A 17,829-nucleotide genomic window follows, 5' to 3' on the forward strand; every position below is an offset into this window, starting at 1 on the left:
TGACTTTGATGAGGATGAATATTCAAGATATATATCAAGAAAGGGAATTAGTATTAATTGTAATTAAAGTAGGATTATTATTACTTGGAATTAAATTAGGATTAATATTTGTTGGAGTCTAATTAGGATTAGCTAATTGAGTTATAATATAATTAGAATTTGAGTCATGATAGGTTATTAGAGTCCTAGTAGAATAGGTTATTAGAGTCCTAGTAGACTTTGGATTTCTTAGAGAAGCCTATAAATAGGCTAATCAATGTAAAAAAGGGATCAATTTTGATGAATAATATTATACTTTCTTTCATTGCAAGGTTGCAATCCTCAATGGTGAGACTCCATTGATTTTCTTCTAGGTGAGACTCCTAGAAGGCCTTAGTGAGACTCTAAGGTTTTCCATCTCTTCTTCATTGTTTCTTCTTTCTCTCTATTTCTTATCTTATAATTTTCTCTACCATAAAGTTTATTCCTTGTTCCTCTCCTTGCACCCTAAAAATAAAACCCTAGCCCACCTACCCTCGAGTGTAGGCAACCATCCTAGGGTTGTCCTACATCAGACTTATTTCCCCATCCCCCTACATCACCTTCTACTTCTCAGCAATCTCACACACTTGGTTGTTCTGAACGTCTTCACCAATGACAAGTTATTTGATGTCAGTAATGTTTTTCTTTATGGTGACTTGGATGAGAGTGTTTACGTGCAACTTCCACTCAGTTTTCATTGAATGAGGGAGATTGGTGTTTGCAAGCTTCATAAATCTTTATATTTCCTCAAGCAAGCATCTTGCCAATGGTTTGCCAAATTATCTGTTGCTTTACTTGGTGTAGGATTTCTACAATCAACATCTGACTGTTCCCTCTTTACTAAAATAGCTACTACTTCTTTTGTTGCTATTCTAATTTATGTGGATGGTATCCTTGTTTGCAGCAATGATTCTTCTGCTTTCTCCTTTGTAAAGGATTATCTTTTTCATCATTTTGCCTTGAGAGGTCTTAGACCACTTAAATATTTCTTGGGTTTAGAAGTGGCTCCTTCTAAATATGGTATATCTCTTTCTCAAAGAAAATATGCTCTTGATATATTGGAAATTATTGGCTTCCTTGGTTCTCAACCTTACACAACTCCCATAGAACAGAATCTTCAGCTTTATTGATGGTGAACTTTTACCAGATCCATCTATCTATCAATGCCTAATTGGAGATTTTTTTTTACTTACCATAATTCGTCCTGACATTGCTTTTGCTGTCCAAGTCCAAAGTCAATTCAGGGATAAGCCAACAGGCAACCACAGCTAGACACCCCTGATTGATTGCTTCAATATATCAAGCAATCACCTGACCAAGGCATCCTATTTTCCTCAACTAGTAAAGTCCAATTAAATGCCTTCTGTGTTTCAGAAACATGACCATTTTTTGCTGATTATTGCATATTTCTTGGTTCATCTCCAATTTCATGGAAGTCCAAAACACAGAATACTGTTTCTCAATCATCTGCAGAGGCCGAACACCGAGTGATTGCTACTACTTGTTGTGAAGTCGCACGGCTTATTCACCTATGGCAGACTTAAAAATTCCACATGCCAACCAAGCAGCTCTTCACATTGCAGCCAATCCAGAATTTCATGAACCTACAAAGCATACTAAGATCAATTTCCATGTTGTTTGTGAAAAGCTCTAGGCTGGTATAATTAAAATAGGAGTTTGTTGAATTTCTTTCTGAATGCGCTTGTCTAAAGAGTGTCTACGTTATATAAATATAAAGACAGCTACCATCTTCTATCATACAGAACAGAGTGTGGCTACATCGTATGATTATAAAGATAGCTACCACTCATCATACCAATATCCCTGATCATCTTACCACACAGTTCTCGTCGTAATTGGAATATATTCTGCTTCCTCCTCTGTCACATCTTGTCCTTCAAAGCTTTGTCTGGTTCTCACCCCATTCATCGCTATATGGGCATGCTGTTGCACCACCAAGATTGTTGTATTGCTTTTGAAATCCGTGGAAGCCAGCATCTCTCCAATTATTCCCAAATTTGAATGTTCGTTCCAATCTGTAAGCCCTGCTGTGAGTGGGGACTGTTCATCATGGTGTCTTCCCACCATGAGAAGTTTGTAACTGATCTGATCACAGCAACTGTCCCTGAACCATCCACCTCAACCTCCTCTATGTACATTACTCGATGGTTTCCAGCTGTAATGACTCTAAATTCACTCACTAGTTCATTGTCAAGCTTCCGCTCGCGCCCATCTTCACTGGTAACTTCTCCATCCTTAAGTAGCCGAACCATTGTTAAGTCAATTTTTGGGTGTTCTGCCATTCTTGCCACTACAGATAACGCCTCCCTATCATCAGCTCCACCCAAGAAGAGAACAGCAACAAAATACAAAGCCCAGTCTGCTATCACATGCCTTGAGCTTGAGCTGCTGAGGAGGCCCGGTCAACAAGGATTGCGACAGAGCAAGGTGCCTTATCACGGACCACATTGTTCATTGTCCTAACTGCCTTTTTGAACAACTCCAAACCTCCATTGGCATTAAATCTCCTGTTGAAAGGAACTATTATGAGAGAAATCTTCCTGTCAAGCGCAATTGCGCATACTTCATTATGCATGCTTGCATAGGGAGAAATTGCAGTGAAGGGTTGCACTGAGGCTACACGATGATTGCTTTCCTCAGAGAATCTGAAGGCATTGACAATGCGCTGCGACATGGTGGCCTTGGAGGAGGATTTTCTGGTCAGCTTGTGGGGAATGAGGAGGGGTTTGGCACGGCCAACAAGCTCCACAAGGTGGAGAACATAGATAGCCATGGGGCTCCATTTTGTTGGATATAAGGCTTGGAGGAGGTTAATGGTGGTGTGGACATTTTCTTCATCATGCATGCACACTAAAACTCGAAGTTCAGAATTGGGTTTGGAGTGCATGACAGTTCTCTTGTAGGATAAGTACCTCCTTGAGGGATCATAAAGGTATTTTATAATAGGTGTGATAGACCCTGCAACCACCAGCATGGATGTGCACATCACCACAAAACTTTCATGGTCTATCGCCTGCAGGCAGTTCGATAAACAATTCTCAGATTCATTGCGGTAATAGTAATATCAAGTATAATGCCATTTAGAGATTGTAAAGACAGCCTGCCAACTGTTTCTCTGTGTGATTGCTTCATATTAATGGCCTAATGAGTAGCAGCACAACTGTTTGTCTGATATTGCTCAGCAGGTATAGAACAATGAATGTCAGCCTTACCTTCACTTTCTTCAGCATTTTAAATAAACCGAGCCCGAGCACACCTTGGGCGTTCATGATAAGTCCAAGCGAGATTGCATCCACTGTGGGCATTTTGTAGTAAACTGAAGGCAAAAAGGCTCCCTCCCTGTAGGGACCCATCCCTGATGACACGTGGCACACGTCCCCTGACGACACGTGGCACGTGTTCCTACCCGGAATATCCACATCCGGATTCCCCCAAGAGTACACGTGGCGCGCTTTCCTATCCGGACCACCTCCATCACTCATCCGGCGACCTTTCATGTTCCACACGGATACGTTCATCCCGGACCACCGCCATTACGCATCCGGCGACCTTTCATGTTCCACACGGATACGTTCATCCCGGACCACCGCCATTACGCATCCGGCGACCTTTCATGTTCCACCCGGATATGTTCATCCGGATCACTGGCCAGACTAAGCGTGCCTCACTACGTCATTCTGACATCCTGTCACAAATCATATTCTGATACCTGCAGAGCGAAAAGACAGAAGTGACAGCTAGTCACTTCCCGTTATCTCTGACAGCCGTTCGTAGGATGAGGATGTCCCTGCCACCACCTAGTGGCAATCATGGTAAACCAGAAAGCCTTCCATCATTTATGGAGGAGAGAGAGTTTCTAAATGGTATATATATGAACCTTCGCACAAAGAAGAAGGTAAGCTCCTCAATACCTAGAAAAAGGCCAACTGTGCCATGTACTTTTATCTCTCTTTCCATGGCTGACAAAACCGTCGGAGGGTGTGTCCGGACACCCTGTCCGGACGCCTTTTGCAGGAGCAGCTGAATCAGGAATTTGTGTTCGTTGAGATCGTATGTTTATCCATTTGGCAACTACGTGGATTGCTGAGAATACGAGGCCTCAACACTCCCTGTGGAGCCAAGGAGGACAATGAATTGCACAACCAAACAATTTTTCATTTTGACTGCAAAGATGTCCATCACCAACCCATTTTTGACGAAGCAGAGTGGCATAAACATCCAAGAGGTCAGGAGATCAATCTTTTCTACTAGAGCTGACCCTAGAGGCGGCGGCAGGTATGACCATCCCGAAAACAAGGGGCCCGAAGAACATGTTCAAACCGGTGGCCTGACTACAAAACCCAGTCAGCAAGACGCCTATGAGTACAGCATAAATACAGTCCTCCACTGGCTCTCCCTCTGGACTCTGCCTTATCATCCGTAGCACTGCAGGTCGAAGCACAAAATAGATGAACGCTGCAAAGGAATGCCGGTGAACATTGTTGTGTTTCTCGAGATTGCACTGTTGATTCCATAAAATGCTGAGTGTTATGATGAAAAAATTGAGGAAACTACTAACCATGGAAGAAGACAGTGCCACTCGGCCAAACTCAGAATTTATAATCTTGAGTTCAGAAAGGTAGCTGGCAATGACAGGGAAGCCGAGCACAGATTCTGCCTCTGCTACCAAAGTGATTTGGCAATATGCTTATCTAAACTGAGATGGCTTGTAACGATGAAAGCCCAGGTGGTGGCCAGTATCATAGGCACCACCACAGTGGAAACGCCAATTGTAAATGTCTTTCTGTTTACGTTCTTTAGTATCCTTGGATCCATCTGAACTCCCACCAGGAAGAAGTAGAACATACATGCGAACATGGAGAGCAAATCCAGCTGCATGAAGCCCCTCAATGGGAACACTAGTTTTGTGAATTCACTGATCCGCCCCAGAACCGATGGTCCTGGTATTATACCACCCTGCTACGTTAGGTTACAAGCAATCAGTTCAATTGGGAGACCAACATCTGATCAATGATCAGTTCTCTGTTCTCTGTTCTCTTGCAGGTCAATATCCATTGTGTTTTTGTCTGATATGCCACGGATATATCCTTAAAAATTATGAGAGGAGAGGAGAGGAGAGAAGGCGTACCAAAATCTGAGAAACAACGACAGGTTGGCCAAGAGGCCTCAAAAGCCTAGAGAGGAGGAGGACAGAAGAAGCGAGGGACAACTGCAGCAACAAAATAGGGAGGGAGTAATGCAATGGATTTGTGCCCATAAAAATACCGCTTGATTGTATCCTTCCTGCTGATGTGCAAAGGGTTGTGAAATTCCTAGTCAGGTTTATGTTGCCACCATAGGCGGCTGCCTCATCGGGTTCCATTATTATGGGCCCCATCCCTGCAACCTCTCTTTTCACAACCCACCCGAGAGAGAGGAACAAAAATCATACACAACACACAAAGACAGAAAGACGAAGAGAGGGAGAATGTTTGGACAGGAGGCTGTTGTTTCGGTCAAAATGCATGTTAAGCGTGGCTAATATTAGCCATCCACCACTGTGAGCTCACCTCCAATCCCAACCAACGATTTTATGCGCACATATTGGGCTGATGATTACTGAATGCCCCATCATAATTCATGTACAGTTTGAACTTGGCAAATAATAAAGACATCATCTTACAAACATCACCCCGCAACTGCTTCTCGATATTAATATTTTTTTATATCACAAAAAATAGGCATCCAATGTTCCATATCATGTATTGCTCAAAACAACCGATTTAGTTCATTTTGAATTTGATATACACACCCCAGCACTCCAGTCCCCAAGAAGCATTGAGATTATATTAACCCAGATAATTTAAGCAAACAAACCAACAACCTGGTTGGCTGTAAGTTTATAACAAATCTTTTATTCATCAATCTCTCCTATCAACATTTTTCTCACTCGTCTACAATATCATCTGCATGCACTATACATATCATAGCCAACGACAGGACACTACAAAATTGCATCTGGCATCTGCCCGGTCTCCTAACCCAATAAAGAGACCAAAAAGATGGGAAAAAAAAAAGGCCAAAATAAGTTAGTATATGAACAACTTTTACATGAGAGACTTTAAAAATCTAGAATGTTCAAAAAAATGGGGGAAAGAATTCACAATAGAGAGCACAACCAGTGAGCATCAATCTTCCAGACGTTGGATCTCACCCATCAAGATCCGGTTGCTGGACACTTTGAATCCGAGAAGAGCAGGATCAAGTTGTCTTCCTTTCTTTCCTTTCTTTTTGCCACTTCGTCCAGATTGCACACTACAATCAGATGACTCCAAAGCAGCCCCATTGGTGGCATCAGCCTCTGGAACAGGTTTTTTTAGCATGTCTATGAACGAAGTTTCAGATACAGCAGCATCAGTACAAGATGAGGTCCGCCTAAACCGCATGTCTTTCTTGGCAGATGTCTGAGTTTCAGCCATCCTGTTCGTCATTGGATTCCCAGCAGAATTCTGTCTCCAATCTGAAATTACCAGTGTTGGAACAAGCTAATCAGCCACAATAGTTTGAGCTCATTACCACCAAACAAAATTAACTCATTGAATAACACAACCCCCAGCATTTAATTTCAACTCCCAAAATAAATTTCAAGTCAAAATATTCTTCCAGTGCACTTTTAAAGCAAGCACAATTACCAAACAGAAAACAAATGGGATTAATAACTAGGGTATACCATCTATATTGTTTTTCTGCTTGACAACTGGAGCTGGGGCCGCCTCCAACAGAACATCTGAAGACAAGACTCGAGAAACTGGTGGGCGTTTAAGCATTGAATTATCAAGCTCATTGGATACAATAGATGATAGCCTGCCAAAAAGGAAAGAAAGAATGCAAATATTTGAAATCTGGAGGGAAGAATAATGCTCTACTTCTATAAATTTACAAGTCTTCATGAAAACAGTACATTATGACCATTCAAATGTCAAAACCTCACTTAAAACAAATTATAAAGATCATCACAGTACCATTATGAATTTTTGTTATTAAACCAAATCTTGTCTCAACAATGCGACACAGCAAAGCTGTTGAACTTGTATCACATAACTAACTCCTAGGTATTATATAAGATACTTAAGATAACTTAAATCAGTTATAAAAGTAGACGAGACTTAGATGTTTAACATGAAATAAGAGCTTACTAGAAATAGCAGGAAAGCAAATCCATCCATTTTGTTTTAAAAGGAATTTAAATCCGCTAGTGAGTAGGTACACAGCCACAAACTAGACATTGCCTGACTTCCCAACTCTTGAGGCTAATACTTCTCATGGAATACCACCTTAGGAGGCATTTGAAAGTCTAAAGAAAATGCCAATCCAATGTTTTCCATAAAATGAAATGAGTTCGCTTCATTTTCCAATTTATCTGAAATGGAGATAAATTTGCATTCTGTCTAGGATCATTTTAAAATTTCAAGTAGTGAAATCAATTATTATTTTTCCTTTCATCATTTTTTGAAGTATCTTCAATTCTTTGCAATAACTCAATTATCAAATATAAACCAACTCCATTCAGGAGGATGAATGTCAGCCTTCAAAGGACATGAAATACAAAATCAATCAAAAACACATCCATAGCATCTTCAAAATGTCCCCTTAACTGGGCAATATTTCATGGTTCTCTGACTCCATCCAGTAGGCAGTCAGATACCCTACATGCCTATAAGAACAAGTAGGGTTGGATTCAAGGAAAACCTTCATATTTTTCCTAGATCCTATGAAGTAACAAAGCAAGAATAGTAATACCCTAGTTTGAAACACTTTCAAACATGCAAATATCCCCCACTTCAATGTAATGATACCTCTAGACTAGAAAAATGATAACAAACCTCATCTTATTCAGGGTATCACAACTGTTTCAAAATAATCTTGCAGTGCAATAAAGCAGAAAAAGACCTACCTTTCATTAGAAACATCATCTTGGCATGCTTTATCTAATCCAATGTCATGGTTGTATAAGCCTGCATTTCCACCTACACCATTAAAATGTGCTTTCAAATATATAGTAAACCCAAAATAATATCAGTAATGAAAATGGGGAACGTTTGACAAATTACCAGCATTGCTCAGTGATGTATGCCTGCTATGGGCATTTACTAGCAGCTCCCCATGATCCATGGCATCTTCAGCTTGCTCAGATAAGTTACCTTCAATCTCTGAAACTGACCGGCTCATTTCCGTTCTGCTTTTGGACCCACGCTTCTTCCCTTTCTTTCCCTCCAGCTCTGAGAATTCTTTGCCCATTGATGAATTCCCAATCGAGCTAGAGTCCACAAAACCAATCTGAGAAGTCTCTAGTGTGCTTGAAAATAATGGCTGTTCTCCTAATGCTCCAGAATTAGATCTAAGGGGAAATCTTTCCCTGTTTTCCAAATTGTTAAATTGCTCATTCGCATAAACATTAAGTAAATGATTTTGCCGCAAGTTGCTTGAATTGGAATTTGGGGACCCTTCTGTTAATGTGTTGTTTAGACTGACTATTTGATCTGGTAGAAGATTAGGAGGAAGATTTGAAGAACTTGACTCAGGAAATAGTCCAAACGAATCCCGACTTTTATAAGATGATATAGAATGTTGATGGTCCACTTCTGATGACTGTGTAGATTGAAGATTCAGTTTTTGGTGGAGCATGTCCATCAAAACTCTCTTTGATTTTTCCTCATCATCTCCAGCCAAAGCCCATAAACTTGAATCTGTAGAAGCTACAGAAACTTCAGGCTCCATCTTCCGTCGCTCAACTTCAAAATGTAATTGTTTCATCCCTGGTTCTAGCCAACAATTTTCTGACCGCCCATTGTTCCTGGAGCGGGACTCAATTGCATCTGGATGAGAAGCATGTAACCAGTCTGAAACTTGGTGGTGTTGAGATGGGATACCAGAAGAGAAAGAACCCATGGGGTCAATGGAATGCATATAAGGATGCCGATCTTGAATGTCTAGACCTTGAAAACGAGCATTTACATTATCCAAGTTCATCCCAGGAGCACCAGAAGGCATCGGCCTCTCAAATGCAACAGAAGTAGGCTCATAAAACCCTCGTTGTAGTTGCTCCTGTACAGCAAGATTCCGTTTAAGTTGGCTTAGTTGTTCTTCATGGGAGGAAAGCCTCTGCTGTTGCTGGTAAAATTCTAAAGGGTTCAACCCTGCCAACTGAGCTTGGTGACGGCCAGCAGAAGTCCTGATGAATTGATCAGCTTCATCAACTGGCCAGAGCCCACCAGCACGCCTCTCTCCCTCAATCCCCATCTGCTGCCTCAATGCCAGAGATAACTGCCTTGCATGCAACTGTTCTTGGTGAAAACGAAGCTGCTGTTCTGAAGGGAATGCATTCCCATGCTTCACCTGTGATATGAGCTCCAATAAATCATTTGGTCGTCCTCTATGTGCATTCTGACCAATCTTTGCTTGAATGATCTGTTCTAGAGATGGATCCAGGTGCCTTGAAGCAAACGAATTCTGCTGCAATTCATGGAGAAGGCCTTTCCTCAACAAAGCCTGATCAAGCATGTTGTCTCCCATAAGGTCCATCTTTGACTGCCCAAAACCCGGATCAGACATGTGATGATGCCGCAACTGTTCAAGAAGCAATTGTTGAATATGAGACTGCTGCAGCTGCTGCTGCTGCTGCTGCTGCTGCAATTTCATTTGGTGGTGATGAAGCTGCTGTTGATGAAACTGATGTCGTTGATGAAGCTCAAACTCTCGCTGATGTTGTAACTTAAGCTCCAAAAGATGTTCCATATCTTGTGCTGGATGGTGGACTGACTGTTGGAGAACAGGGTTCTTGCTCTGACTAAAAGAAAAACCAGGAAATTGCTCCACACCTGATCCAATAAAATGAGATGTGGGATGAGGAGATGGACGGTTCTGTGGTTGAAGTTGTTCCTTTTGCAACTTTTGTGGCATCAGGTGCTCTGCCAAGTCATAGCCACTGAATTCTTGCTCCATGCGAGATAAATGCCGGGCATCTATGGCACCTTGATGAACACTGGAGTTAGAACATATATTTCTTCTATAATCATCAGACCATGTCTCTGCAACAAGAGATTGATCAGACACAGCACCTAATGAACTCTGTCTGGGCAACAGGGCATCTCTCTCATGCAAGGTATCTATAAAGTGACTCTGATCACCTATATTTGAAGGTAAATTTGATGACTGACTAGACCTCATGTGGGAGCCTCTGAGCTCAGACATTAACAGACCAAAGGGATGCAACTTATCATCATTATCCATAGACACACCAGTTTCTGCAAATTCATTTGCGAAAGATGGGCGGCTGCTCAAATCAGGAAATGAACCATGAACATTAGCAGAGAGTTTCCTCATATTGCCACTGCTAGTTGCAGACTCTCCAAGAAAGGCGACTTCTATATGAGAGAAAAGAAAAACATTCAGGTAGTAATATAAAAGAACACATGCATGCACATGTACATACATTTAATAAATGGCCAGCATAATCAAACAGAGTAACTCACTCTCATCAAGTGCAACAAAATTTTGGAAGCCTTGATCTTCAGTATACTGGGGTTCAACAGGACACTCCTGTTTAGGTATTCTTGGCTGAACATAAACACCTGAGCTATCCTCAAATACAGAAGATTCCCACTGCTGATCATTCAAGACAGCTGAAACCTTGGCTGAAGCAAGGTCAGGAATACTCTCTCCCAATCCATCTCCAAAAGCATCAGATTTTTCTGACTTGGTAACTAGATCAGAGCTGGAGGCAGACCTAGCTTTATTTTTCAGATGTGGCATGATCTCGCCAAGTTCTTGAAAAGGAGACCCATCAGGAGCATCTGACAATCGTACAGGTAAGTCAGCTCCAAAAAATCCTTGCTCAAACCATGAAATGATGTCAATTCCCAGAAAAGGTCCCTGAGTTACCCCTTGAGGATCACAATAACATAAACTTAACTCCTCAGGTGGGATAGTCCTTTCTAATGAGAAGGCCACATTATTGCCCTTTAAAAGGTCCTGGTTGCTACTAGAAATTTTCTCTATAGAAGAGAAGTCAAATAAAGAACTTGAATCATCAGGAAGCTGGGTACTGATTTCAGAAGACAAAGCTGCCTCAGTGTGTTTCAACTTCAAGTGTTTTGGAGCAGAATCTGTCCACTGCTGATTTTGAAGAGGCTTCAGTTCATTATGTCCAGTACTGTCAAGCTCCCTCAAACTGCTGAAATCATATCTATTTGAAACTGCAGGAGTCAAATCATCAGTCACTGCCACACCAATTGGGGACACAAAATCCTGTTCACCTTCTTTATGTGGATCTCCTGGAAGAAAAAAAAGATGAATGGAATTTTTAACCTATCATACTTTCAACTCAAGAAAACCAAAATTACCAGAGGCTATAGCTTTTTCTTACCCTCAGCTATATCCATCTGGAAACAATGAATATCTAAGATGTCGGCAACATTACCTTGATATGCTTGATCATCAGCAGTCTTTCCCAAAGATTCATAATCAAATTCAGTATTATTCAAGGAAACCTGTTTCCCTTCAGTCAGTGTTAAGTCACCAATGCCTGAAAAAAAAAAGGAAAACACCCTCTAGATGAGAAAAAAACCGTATCCATTTAATCTTTTTCTTTTTCGTTCTTTTTTGTTTTTTGTTTTTAATAGACAAACAAGAATATATTAGACATGTCAATCAAAATGAGGGGAGCATGCCCCAAGTACATGGAAGGTATACAAAAGATGCCTAAGAACTATCAATTCAAAATTAGACAGGGCACAAAGAGATAGAAACTGCTATTACCTGTAAGGTTTTCATCTGATCCCACATTCTTCTCTCTAAATGAGCTGTAGAATACTCCACTGGTAGTGATTTTTCCCTTCCATATATCTCCAAGAACAGCCTGCAACCATCAGAAAATCAATCTTAAAGTAGCAACTAGTTGCGAAAAGCATCATCAGAAAATCTTCAAAAGAAGGGGTAAAAAAACACACACACACATATGCAGGCATATATCTAGTACCTCTTCATCAGAATCAGGCGCCACAAAAGCCAATGGCCCAATTGAGTCTACTTGTGTTATTGAGGGCACTTGCTCCATCTCAACAGGTATGGTATCAAAAGCAGGAACTGTATTTTGCTTGCGGTAAATGTCCAGAAGCTTTCCCCTTGGGTAACAATACGCAGATTTCCCAAATACATTGTCATTCTTATCTCCCGGAACAAAACCACTAGAACCAGCAGAAAGAGGCCTGCCAATTTGTAGACGTCCACTAGCATTTGGCTTTCCTCGTCCAGGAGCAAATCGCACATTTGAACCCTCCACTCGTCCTCTCTCCAATCCAAATCCTGGTGCAGTACGATATGTAGCTGATCCACCTACATGAACTTCCATACGATGCCGTGGTCTCCATTTATCACGTGAATCATTGTCACGCTCTGCGGCTGTGCGGTTGGCACTAAAAGATTGCTTGTCAACATGAGGGTCTTCCTTTTCCACATCTGTCCTCTTCTCAGTTCGAGAATCCTTCTCTTTATCTTCAGGACCCCACCTTGATGACCACTTGTTATCTCTCCGAGGTTCATGCACAGAACTACGGTTATTATCATGCCAGCGATCAGAAGAAGTTAAAGCTCTACTCTCAGCAGTTTCTCTTGTAGGAATGGCATCAGCACGACGTTCTTCTTTTCTGCGATCTCGTCTACCAAGTAAGCCTGTTTCTCTCTCCTCTTCACGCCAGCGACGACTGCTTTCAATGTCAGCAGCAGTCCTCCTCCAGTCTTTCTTGTCCTGAGATCCATCTAAACGCCAGCCATCTTTCTGATTGGGATCAGTAGAGTTTCCATGGGGTATAGGGTTTGGTGCTCGCGTTTCCTGCCATTTTTTGGTTTTGGACGGAAGGGGAAGCAACGCATTATAAAAGTTCTATTAGATAAGCAGACAAGAAATGAATGATGTTGCATGCTGCAGAAAGCTTGGGATATAAAAAAGATTCATGGCAACATGAGGCTAACCAGTTTGCTTCATAGGGTTGGCTCACTATTCAAGAAATGGAAATCATAAAGAAATAAAAAGAAAGGAATACAGCATCAGGAACTTTCATAATCAATGCACTTCCAGTGTTTGTTCATGTATAAGAAGACTATTAACTGACACTACAGAATTGCGTCAACAATGGGAAGCATACAACTAAAGGCTCTTGTAAAATATTGAAGTTAATAGTATTAATTTCACACTGAATAACAAGAATATGGTGTATCAAAAGGTATGCACCAAAAGATTGCAACTCCTCAAAGCACATCTGCCATGCAACCAAACTTAGACATATATTTCTACTGAAATTTAATGATTGAGAGGAGGAGAGAGAGAGAGAGAGATGTTAACTAAAAGTTCACAGATGACATTAGTAAACAGTAAGAATCACAGCAACCAAGGCTAATAGAATTATTTGAAAATAATAGATTAACATCCATTTTTTGGAGAAGAAATAATGGACTAGCATTAAGGCCTTAATAAGGGAAAAATGCTCAGAAAGAAGCCTGTTCCATTGTACAAACTGCTTGCATATGCTCATGTGTGCTCAAGCACAGATGATAGCCCAGTCAAACCTTGGCAATCCACATCCAAAATGCACCAGAACTCATTTCCAATGAAATTCCAGTCAAATTATTCCCCTGATTCACCAATGTAATAGCTTCAACATATACTTCTGACTGCGTTGAATTATCTTAAATAATATGATTTAGAATTTTGTAACTCAAATTCTCAACGTTTCTACTCAGATGTGGTTAAACCTTAGATTAGTTATTGGGTGTGTGGGGGTGGGGGGGGGGAGAGAGAGAATGTGCTTTTTATATAAGATTATTTTACCTCTTTTTCCCTTTTGTGCTCAACTTCTAACTTTATCGTATATTTTAAACAATTAATATAATAATTTTTTCAAGAAAAAAAAATTTTGAATTTGGTTTTTCTTAAAAATTATGAAAAATAACTAAAGATGTGTTATCATTGTATTGTTATACTTTGTATCGTATCGTGTATCGTATATGTCTTGTAAGATACAATTAAGGTATGACACATATTGTGATACATATCAATGTTCATAAAAAATATATCATATTGTGCATCATAAGTTCTTAACAACTATGGTACAAGATTACCTATCCCAAAAAAAAAGGGGGGGAACAACTATGGTACAAGGCACAAGGCCTATCTAGGGTGCACAAGTCTCCTAAGGCTTAGGCTTCAAAGCAATCCAAGGTGCACACTTGAGCAAAGTAAGGCACAACCTAGGTGCATGTCAATTGTATAAAATATGATCCAAAAAATTTAACCCTATAAATTTCAATTTCAATGTAAAATTAGAAATTTTAAGAACAAAAATGTTAAAGAAAAAATAAAAAAAAAATGAGGAGTGCCTCTTGAACAAGGCACAATAGCTAGGAAGTTGTTGTGCCTTAGGCGCACTTAGGCTTGCCTTTAACAACTAATGCAATCTCAGTGAGAAAATTCATTAAAAAAATGCAAGATAGTTTCATGGGAAAATATAGAAAATCATTTAAATATATTTTACCTGAAGTTGCAAGACAAGGATTGCTATGGTATGTCATATAACATTATAGAATTTATTGGATGGCCAGAGAGAACAGTGAGATTGGCCTGTGTTATTTTTAAATGGGAATTGCAAAGGTGTGTCGTGTGACACAACAGAATATATGGAGATGGTCCCATTGGACGGTTAAAAAGGGAATCAAAAGGTCCAAAAACTATAAAATTAAAAGAAAAAAAAAATCAAGAGAAATTGAAAGGCTTGCCTTGAGCTAGAAGTAGTGCCTCTTACTTGATGTAAAGCAAGGCTCACAATGTGTGCCTTGCTGTCCTTTGTACACTTTTGTGGTTAGGCACCCTTTTACAACTATGAGTTGGTAAGGCAAATCTTGTTACAGAAAGTTGGATTCATCAAACCAGACAAAGTGTCCCCAAAAGATCAATAAACAAATACATTATTAAAATCACATTAATGGCAAAATAGAATACCCATCCATACACATGCACACACAAACAAAATCATTTTTAAATTACCCACCTTTTTGCTAAATTTTTTATGCATCAAGGAGTGTAAAATAAATGGAAAAAAATGCACTTGCAAAAATAACATGGTGTCAACATAAATTCAGTTAAAGATATGCCAACAACATGCGGTCCTGCAAAATACAATGCCACGGTTGTTTAAGAAGATGAGGAAGGATGGCAATAAAAGGATTGGAGAAAACAAGCCATACTTGCAGAGAAATAACTTTAACTAAGACATTAATCAAGTTCCTATAAACCAGCCTATCTTCCACCACTTTTTCCAATGCAGAATGAAGAGATTGAAAATAGCTTGATAGGTCCATACCCCTGATGTGCCACCAATCAATATCTTTGCCTCGACTGGCTTGGCATAAAGCCACTGTGGGGACAGAGGTATGCTACTCTCTGATGTTGCTTGATCTGCATTTGTAACCAAAAAATAAAGAATAACAGTGATTATATTAGGATTCACTTCCTTTTAGAAGCACATAATGAGTGCACATGCAAATGAGAAAGTTTAAAAAAAAAAATGCATATCGTTTAAAGTCGGCATAAGGCTTTTACGAGTTAAGTAGCAGTGAACATATAGACTAGAAACTTTAGATGCAAAATAACCACCTTTCAACCCATCAAGTAGTCCCATAAGCACCTTCCCATCACCCTTTCCTCCCAATACTTCATCTACATTGCACAAGACCCAATTAGAAACTGGGATCATTTGGTTCTGAAATTGCCTACAAGTTGATTCAAAAGCAAGGGCCCACAGGAATGTGTTCATAGAATATCATAAGAGCAATATTTTCATAACAAATTTTAAGAAAATGTAACTGGTTGAAGAATTTGGGCCTATTAAAAATTCAACAATTCCATTCCGTCCATAAACCCCAACACAAAGAAAGGATGCAATTTTCCAGAAAATGGAGTTCCAAGCTAGTTGCTTCTTGTGAAGTATGGAAGAAAATTAAACTTTCCCCTGCGTTTTTACTTATAAGTCTGACCCTCCAGCAGCCAGAACAGAGGGTCCCTCACAGAAAAAGGGCAACAACCAGGAGTCAAGCTACATGACACAAACATTTTTATCCAATGCATTCAATGATTACTCATTAACCAAATAATAAGAATAACAAAATTAAAGTCATGATTTTACATGAATGCAAAGAAAAAATATGTAGAATCAGCAGAGCTCTTGCTTTAGAGTACTATGGTGTGAAAAAGGAAATAAGGAAGAATTATGGCAGCACCTCCAAAATATCCATCACTTACAGATTTAACATCAACATTTAAAGCCTAAAACCAATACCCACCTAGAATCACTGAAATTCAGCCAAACACATTTAAAACTGAATCTTCTAGTAGAAGCAGGCAAGAAAATTTATGGCATCAACTAAAAGCACATAAAATTAAGGAGATTTTTATCTAAAGTACCGTGAAAACATACAAGTCAAATCGAACAAATATTATCCGCAATACAAGATCTGCAAAACCCTAAAACAGGGAACCACATATCCAATCGACAAAACAATTTCACCTTATAACTCGCACTAGTGTGCCCACTAAAAAAACCCTATCAGACGATCACAACTACCAACACAACAGCAGGGGGGAAAACCTAATAACAATAAAACAGGTAATAAAATCTTTCAACCATCGAGAATTACAGATATCAGACACTGCAGATCGAGTGGATATAACTTGATAGTAACCATATATGGAAGGGACCACAAAATCAAGAACCCACGTAACAATGCCAAAAGAAAAGGCACATAAGAATTCAAAGCCCTAAGAATACCTTTGTCGGTCCAGTGTTCATCGGGCGCTTTGGTGGAGAGGAGATCGTCCGGAAAATCAATCGTTCCGTCAGCCATCGTCGACCACGCACCAATTGCAAGGCCCCCGAGAGATCTCGGACTAGCGAATAACGCAAACTACGGCAGGGAGATGGAGAAGAAAGAGAAAGGGAATGGAACGGAAATTGATCGATGCAGAAGAGATTTCTAGGGTTCGATCGGAGGAATTGCGGGGCTTCGAAGCGGAGAGAGGAGGGCGCAGAGAGGTTGAGGAGGGTTTGGGTGTATGATCATAACAGCCAAAACATCACTGTGATTTTTTACAAGCTTGGAAATAAAAAACCATATATACGTAGATATAATTAAATTTGGAAAAATATATACAAATTGCAATATCGAACTATCGCTTTGGTGTAACGCGGAATTCCCAAACTCATTCTTTTGGTCCAATCCACTACTGCCACATAAGCAAAGAGTTGGTAAAATTACTTGCTTGGCCCTCTGATGAAGTTTAGCATATTCCCATGATACAACCTCGATGCGTACTATATTTTCCTTAACGATTGAATAAAATATGGAAGATGCCATTTTTATTCACTCGAAAACAAAAATAAAATTCAAAATAAATTAATTCAAATAGCAAGGATCATATTTCAAGCTATTACTTTAGAGTAGGAAAAAATAGAAGTAGCTCTTTTAATCATACCTCCAACGAAAGAAAATAAAAACCTTATATTAGAGAGTAGGAAAAAATAAATTATCTGATTTTATTTTTAAAAAATGAAAAAAAAAATCAAATAGAAATAAAATTAAATAAAAATTTATAAATTTTTAAACTATCTAATTTTTATATAAATGAATTAAAATAAATAAAATGAGTATGAAGAAATATATATATATAAATAATTTATTGACATTTTCACTTTAATTTTT

At 39.6% G+C, this 17,829-nt stretch overlaps 2 protein-coding genes across 7 annotated transcripts; both read right to left on the reverse strand.

Annotated features, from left to right (window-relative positions):
- Window positions 1–1,127: 1,127 nt before the first annotated feature.
- On the reverse strand, window positions 1,128–4,222 carry LOC117929947 (cation/H(+) antiporter 15-like). 2 transcript variants are annotated; one of them, XM_034850394.1, is made up of 3 exons: window positions 4,152–4,222; window positions 3,255–3,381; window positions 1,128–3,055 (listed from the first exon to the last, which is right to left on the reverse strand). In XM_034850394.1, the coding sequence occupies exons 2-3, from the start codon at window positions 3,345–3,347 to the stop codon at window positions 2,408–2,410; spliced, it is 741 nt and encodes a 246-aa protein (XP_034706285.1). In that variant the 5' UTR covers window positions 3,348–3,381; window positions 4,152–4,222; the 3' UTR covers window positions 1,128–2,407. The 2 variants fall into 2 exon arrangements, with proteins under 2 accessions (XP_034706285.1, XP_034706284.1); XM_034850393.1 differs by lacking the exon at window positions 4,152–4,222 and having other exon boundaries at window positions 3,255–3,732.
- Window positions 4,223–5,865: 1,643 nt separating this feature from the next.
- Window positions 5,866–17,217, reverse strand: LOC117929866. 5 transcript variants are annotated; one of them, XM_034850287.1, is made up of 12 exons: window positions 16,899–17,217; window positions 15,728–15,790; window positions 15,435–15,529; window positions 12,059–12,910; window positions 11,839–11,938; window positions 11,501–11,605; window positions 10,554–11,354; window positions 8,133–10,445; window positions 7,976–8,048; window positions 6,752–6,885; window positions 6,201–6,541; window positions 5,866–6,058 (listed from the first exon to the last, which is right to left on the reverse strand). In XM_034850287.1, exons 1-11 carry the CDS (start codon window positions 16,972–16,974, stop codon window positions 6,210–6,212), a joined length of 4,944 nt encoding a protein of 1,647 aa, XP_034706178.1. In that variant the 5' UTR covers window positions 16,975–17,217; the 3' UTR covers window positions 5,866–6,058; window positions 6,201–6,209. The 5 variants fall into 5 exon arrangements, with proteins under 5 accessions (XP_034706178.1, XP_034706179.1, XP_034706177.1 ...); XM_034850288.1 differs by having other exon boundaries at window positions 5,866–6,541; window positions 7,976–8,036; window positions 16,899–17,216; XM_034850286.1 differs by having other exon boundaries at window positions 5,866–6,541; window positions 16,899–17,216.
- Between the last annotated feature and the right edge of the window lie 612 nt (window positions 17,218–17,829).

The sequence above is a fragment of the Vitis riparia genome, chromosome 14 (genome assembly GCF_004353265.1).
Source record: "Vitis riparia cultivar Riparia Gloire de Montpellier isolate 1030 chromosome 14, EGFV_Vit.rip_1.0, whole genome shotgun sequence".
Lineage (NCBI taxonomy): Eukaryota > Viridiplantae > Streptophyta > Magnoliopsida > Vitales > Vitaceae > Vitis > Vitis riparia.

What these genes read in the sequence shown, in the direction of transcription:
- LOC117929947 (XM_034850393.1), bottom strand. Translation starts at nt 3,560, where the DNA reads ATGAACGTATCCGTGTGGAACATGAAAGGTCGCCGGATGAGTGATGGA. An exon ending in AAATGCTGAAGAAAGTGAAG is followed by an intron (nt 3,056 to 3,254) that starts GTAAGGCTGACA and finishes AACTGCCTGCAG; the next exon opens with GCGATAGACCATGAAAGTTT.
- LOC117929866 (XM_034850287.1), bottom strand. Translation starts at nt 16,974, where the DNA reads ATGGCTGACGGAACGATTGATTTTCCGGACGATCTCCTCTCCACCAAA. An exon ending in TGATTGGTGGCACATCAGGG is followed by an intron (nt 12,911 to 15,434) that starts GTATGGACCTAT and finishes AAAAAATGGCAG; the next exon opens with GAAACGCGAGCACCAAACCC. An exon ending in GATGATGTTTCTAATGAAAG is followed by an intron (nt 6,886 to 7,975) that starts GTAGGTCTTTTT and finishes CCTTTTTGGCAG; the next exon opens with GCTATCATCTATTGTATCCA.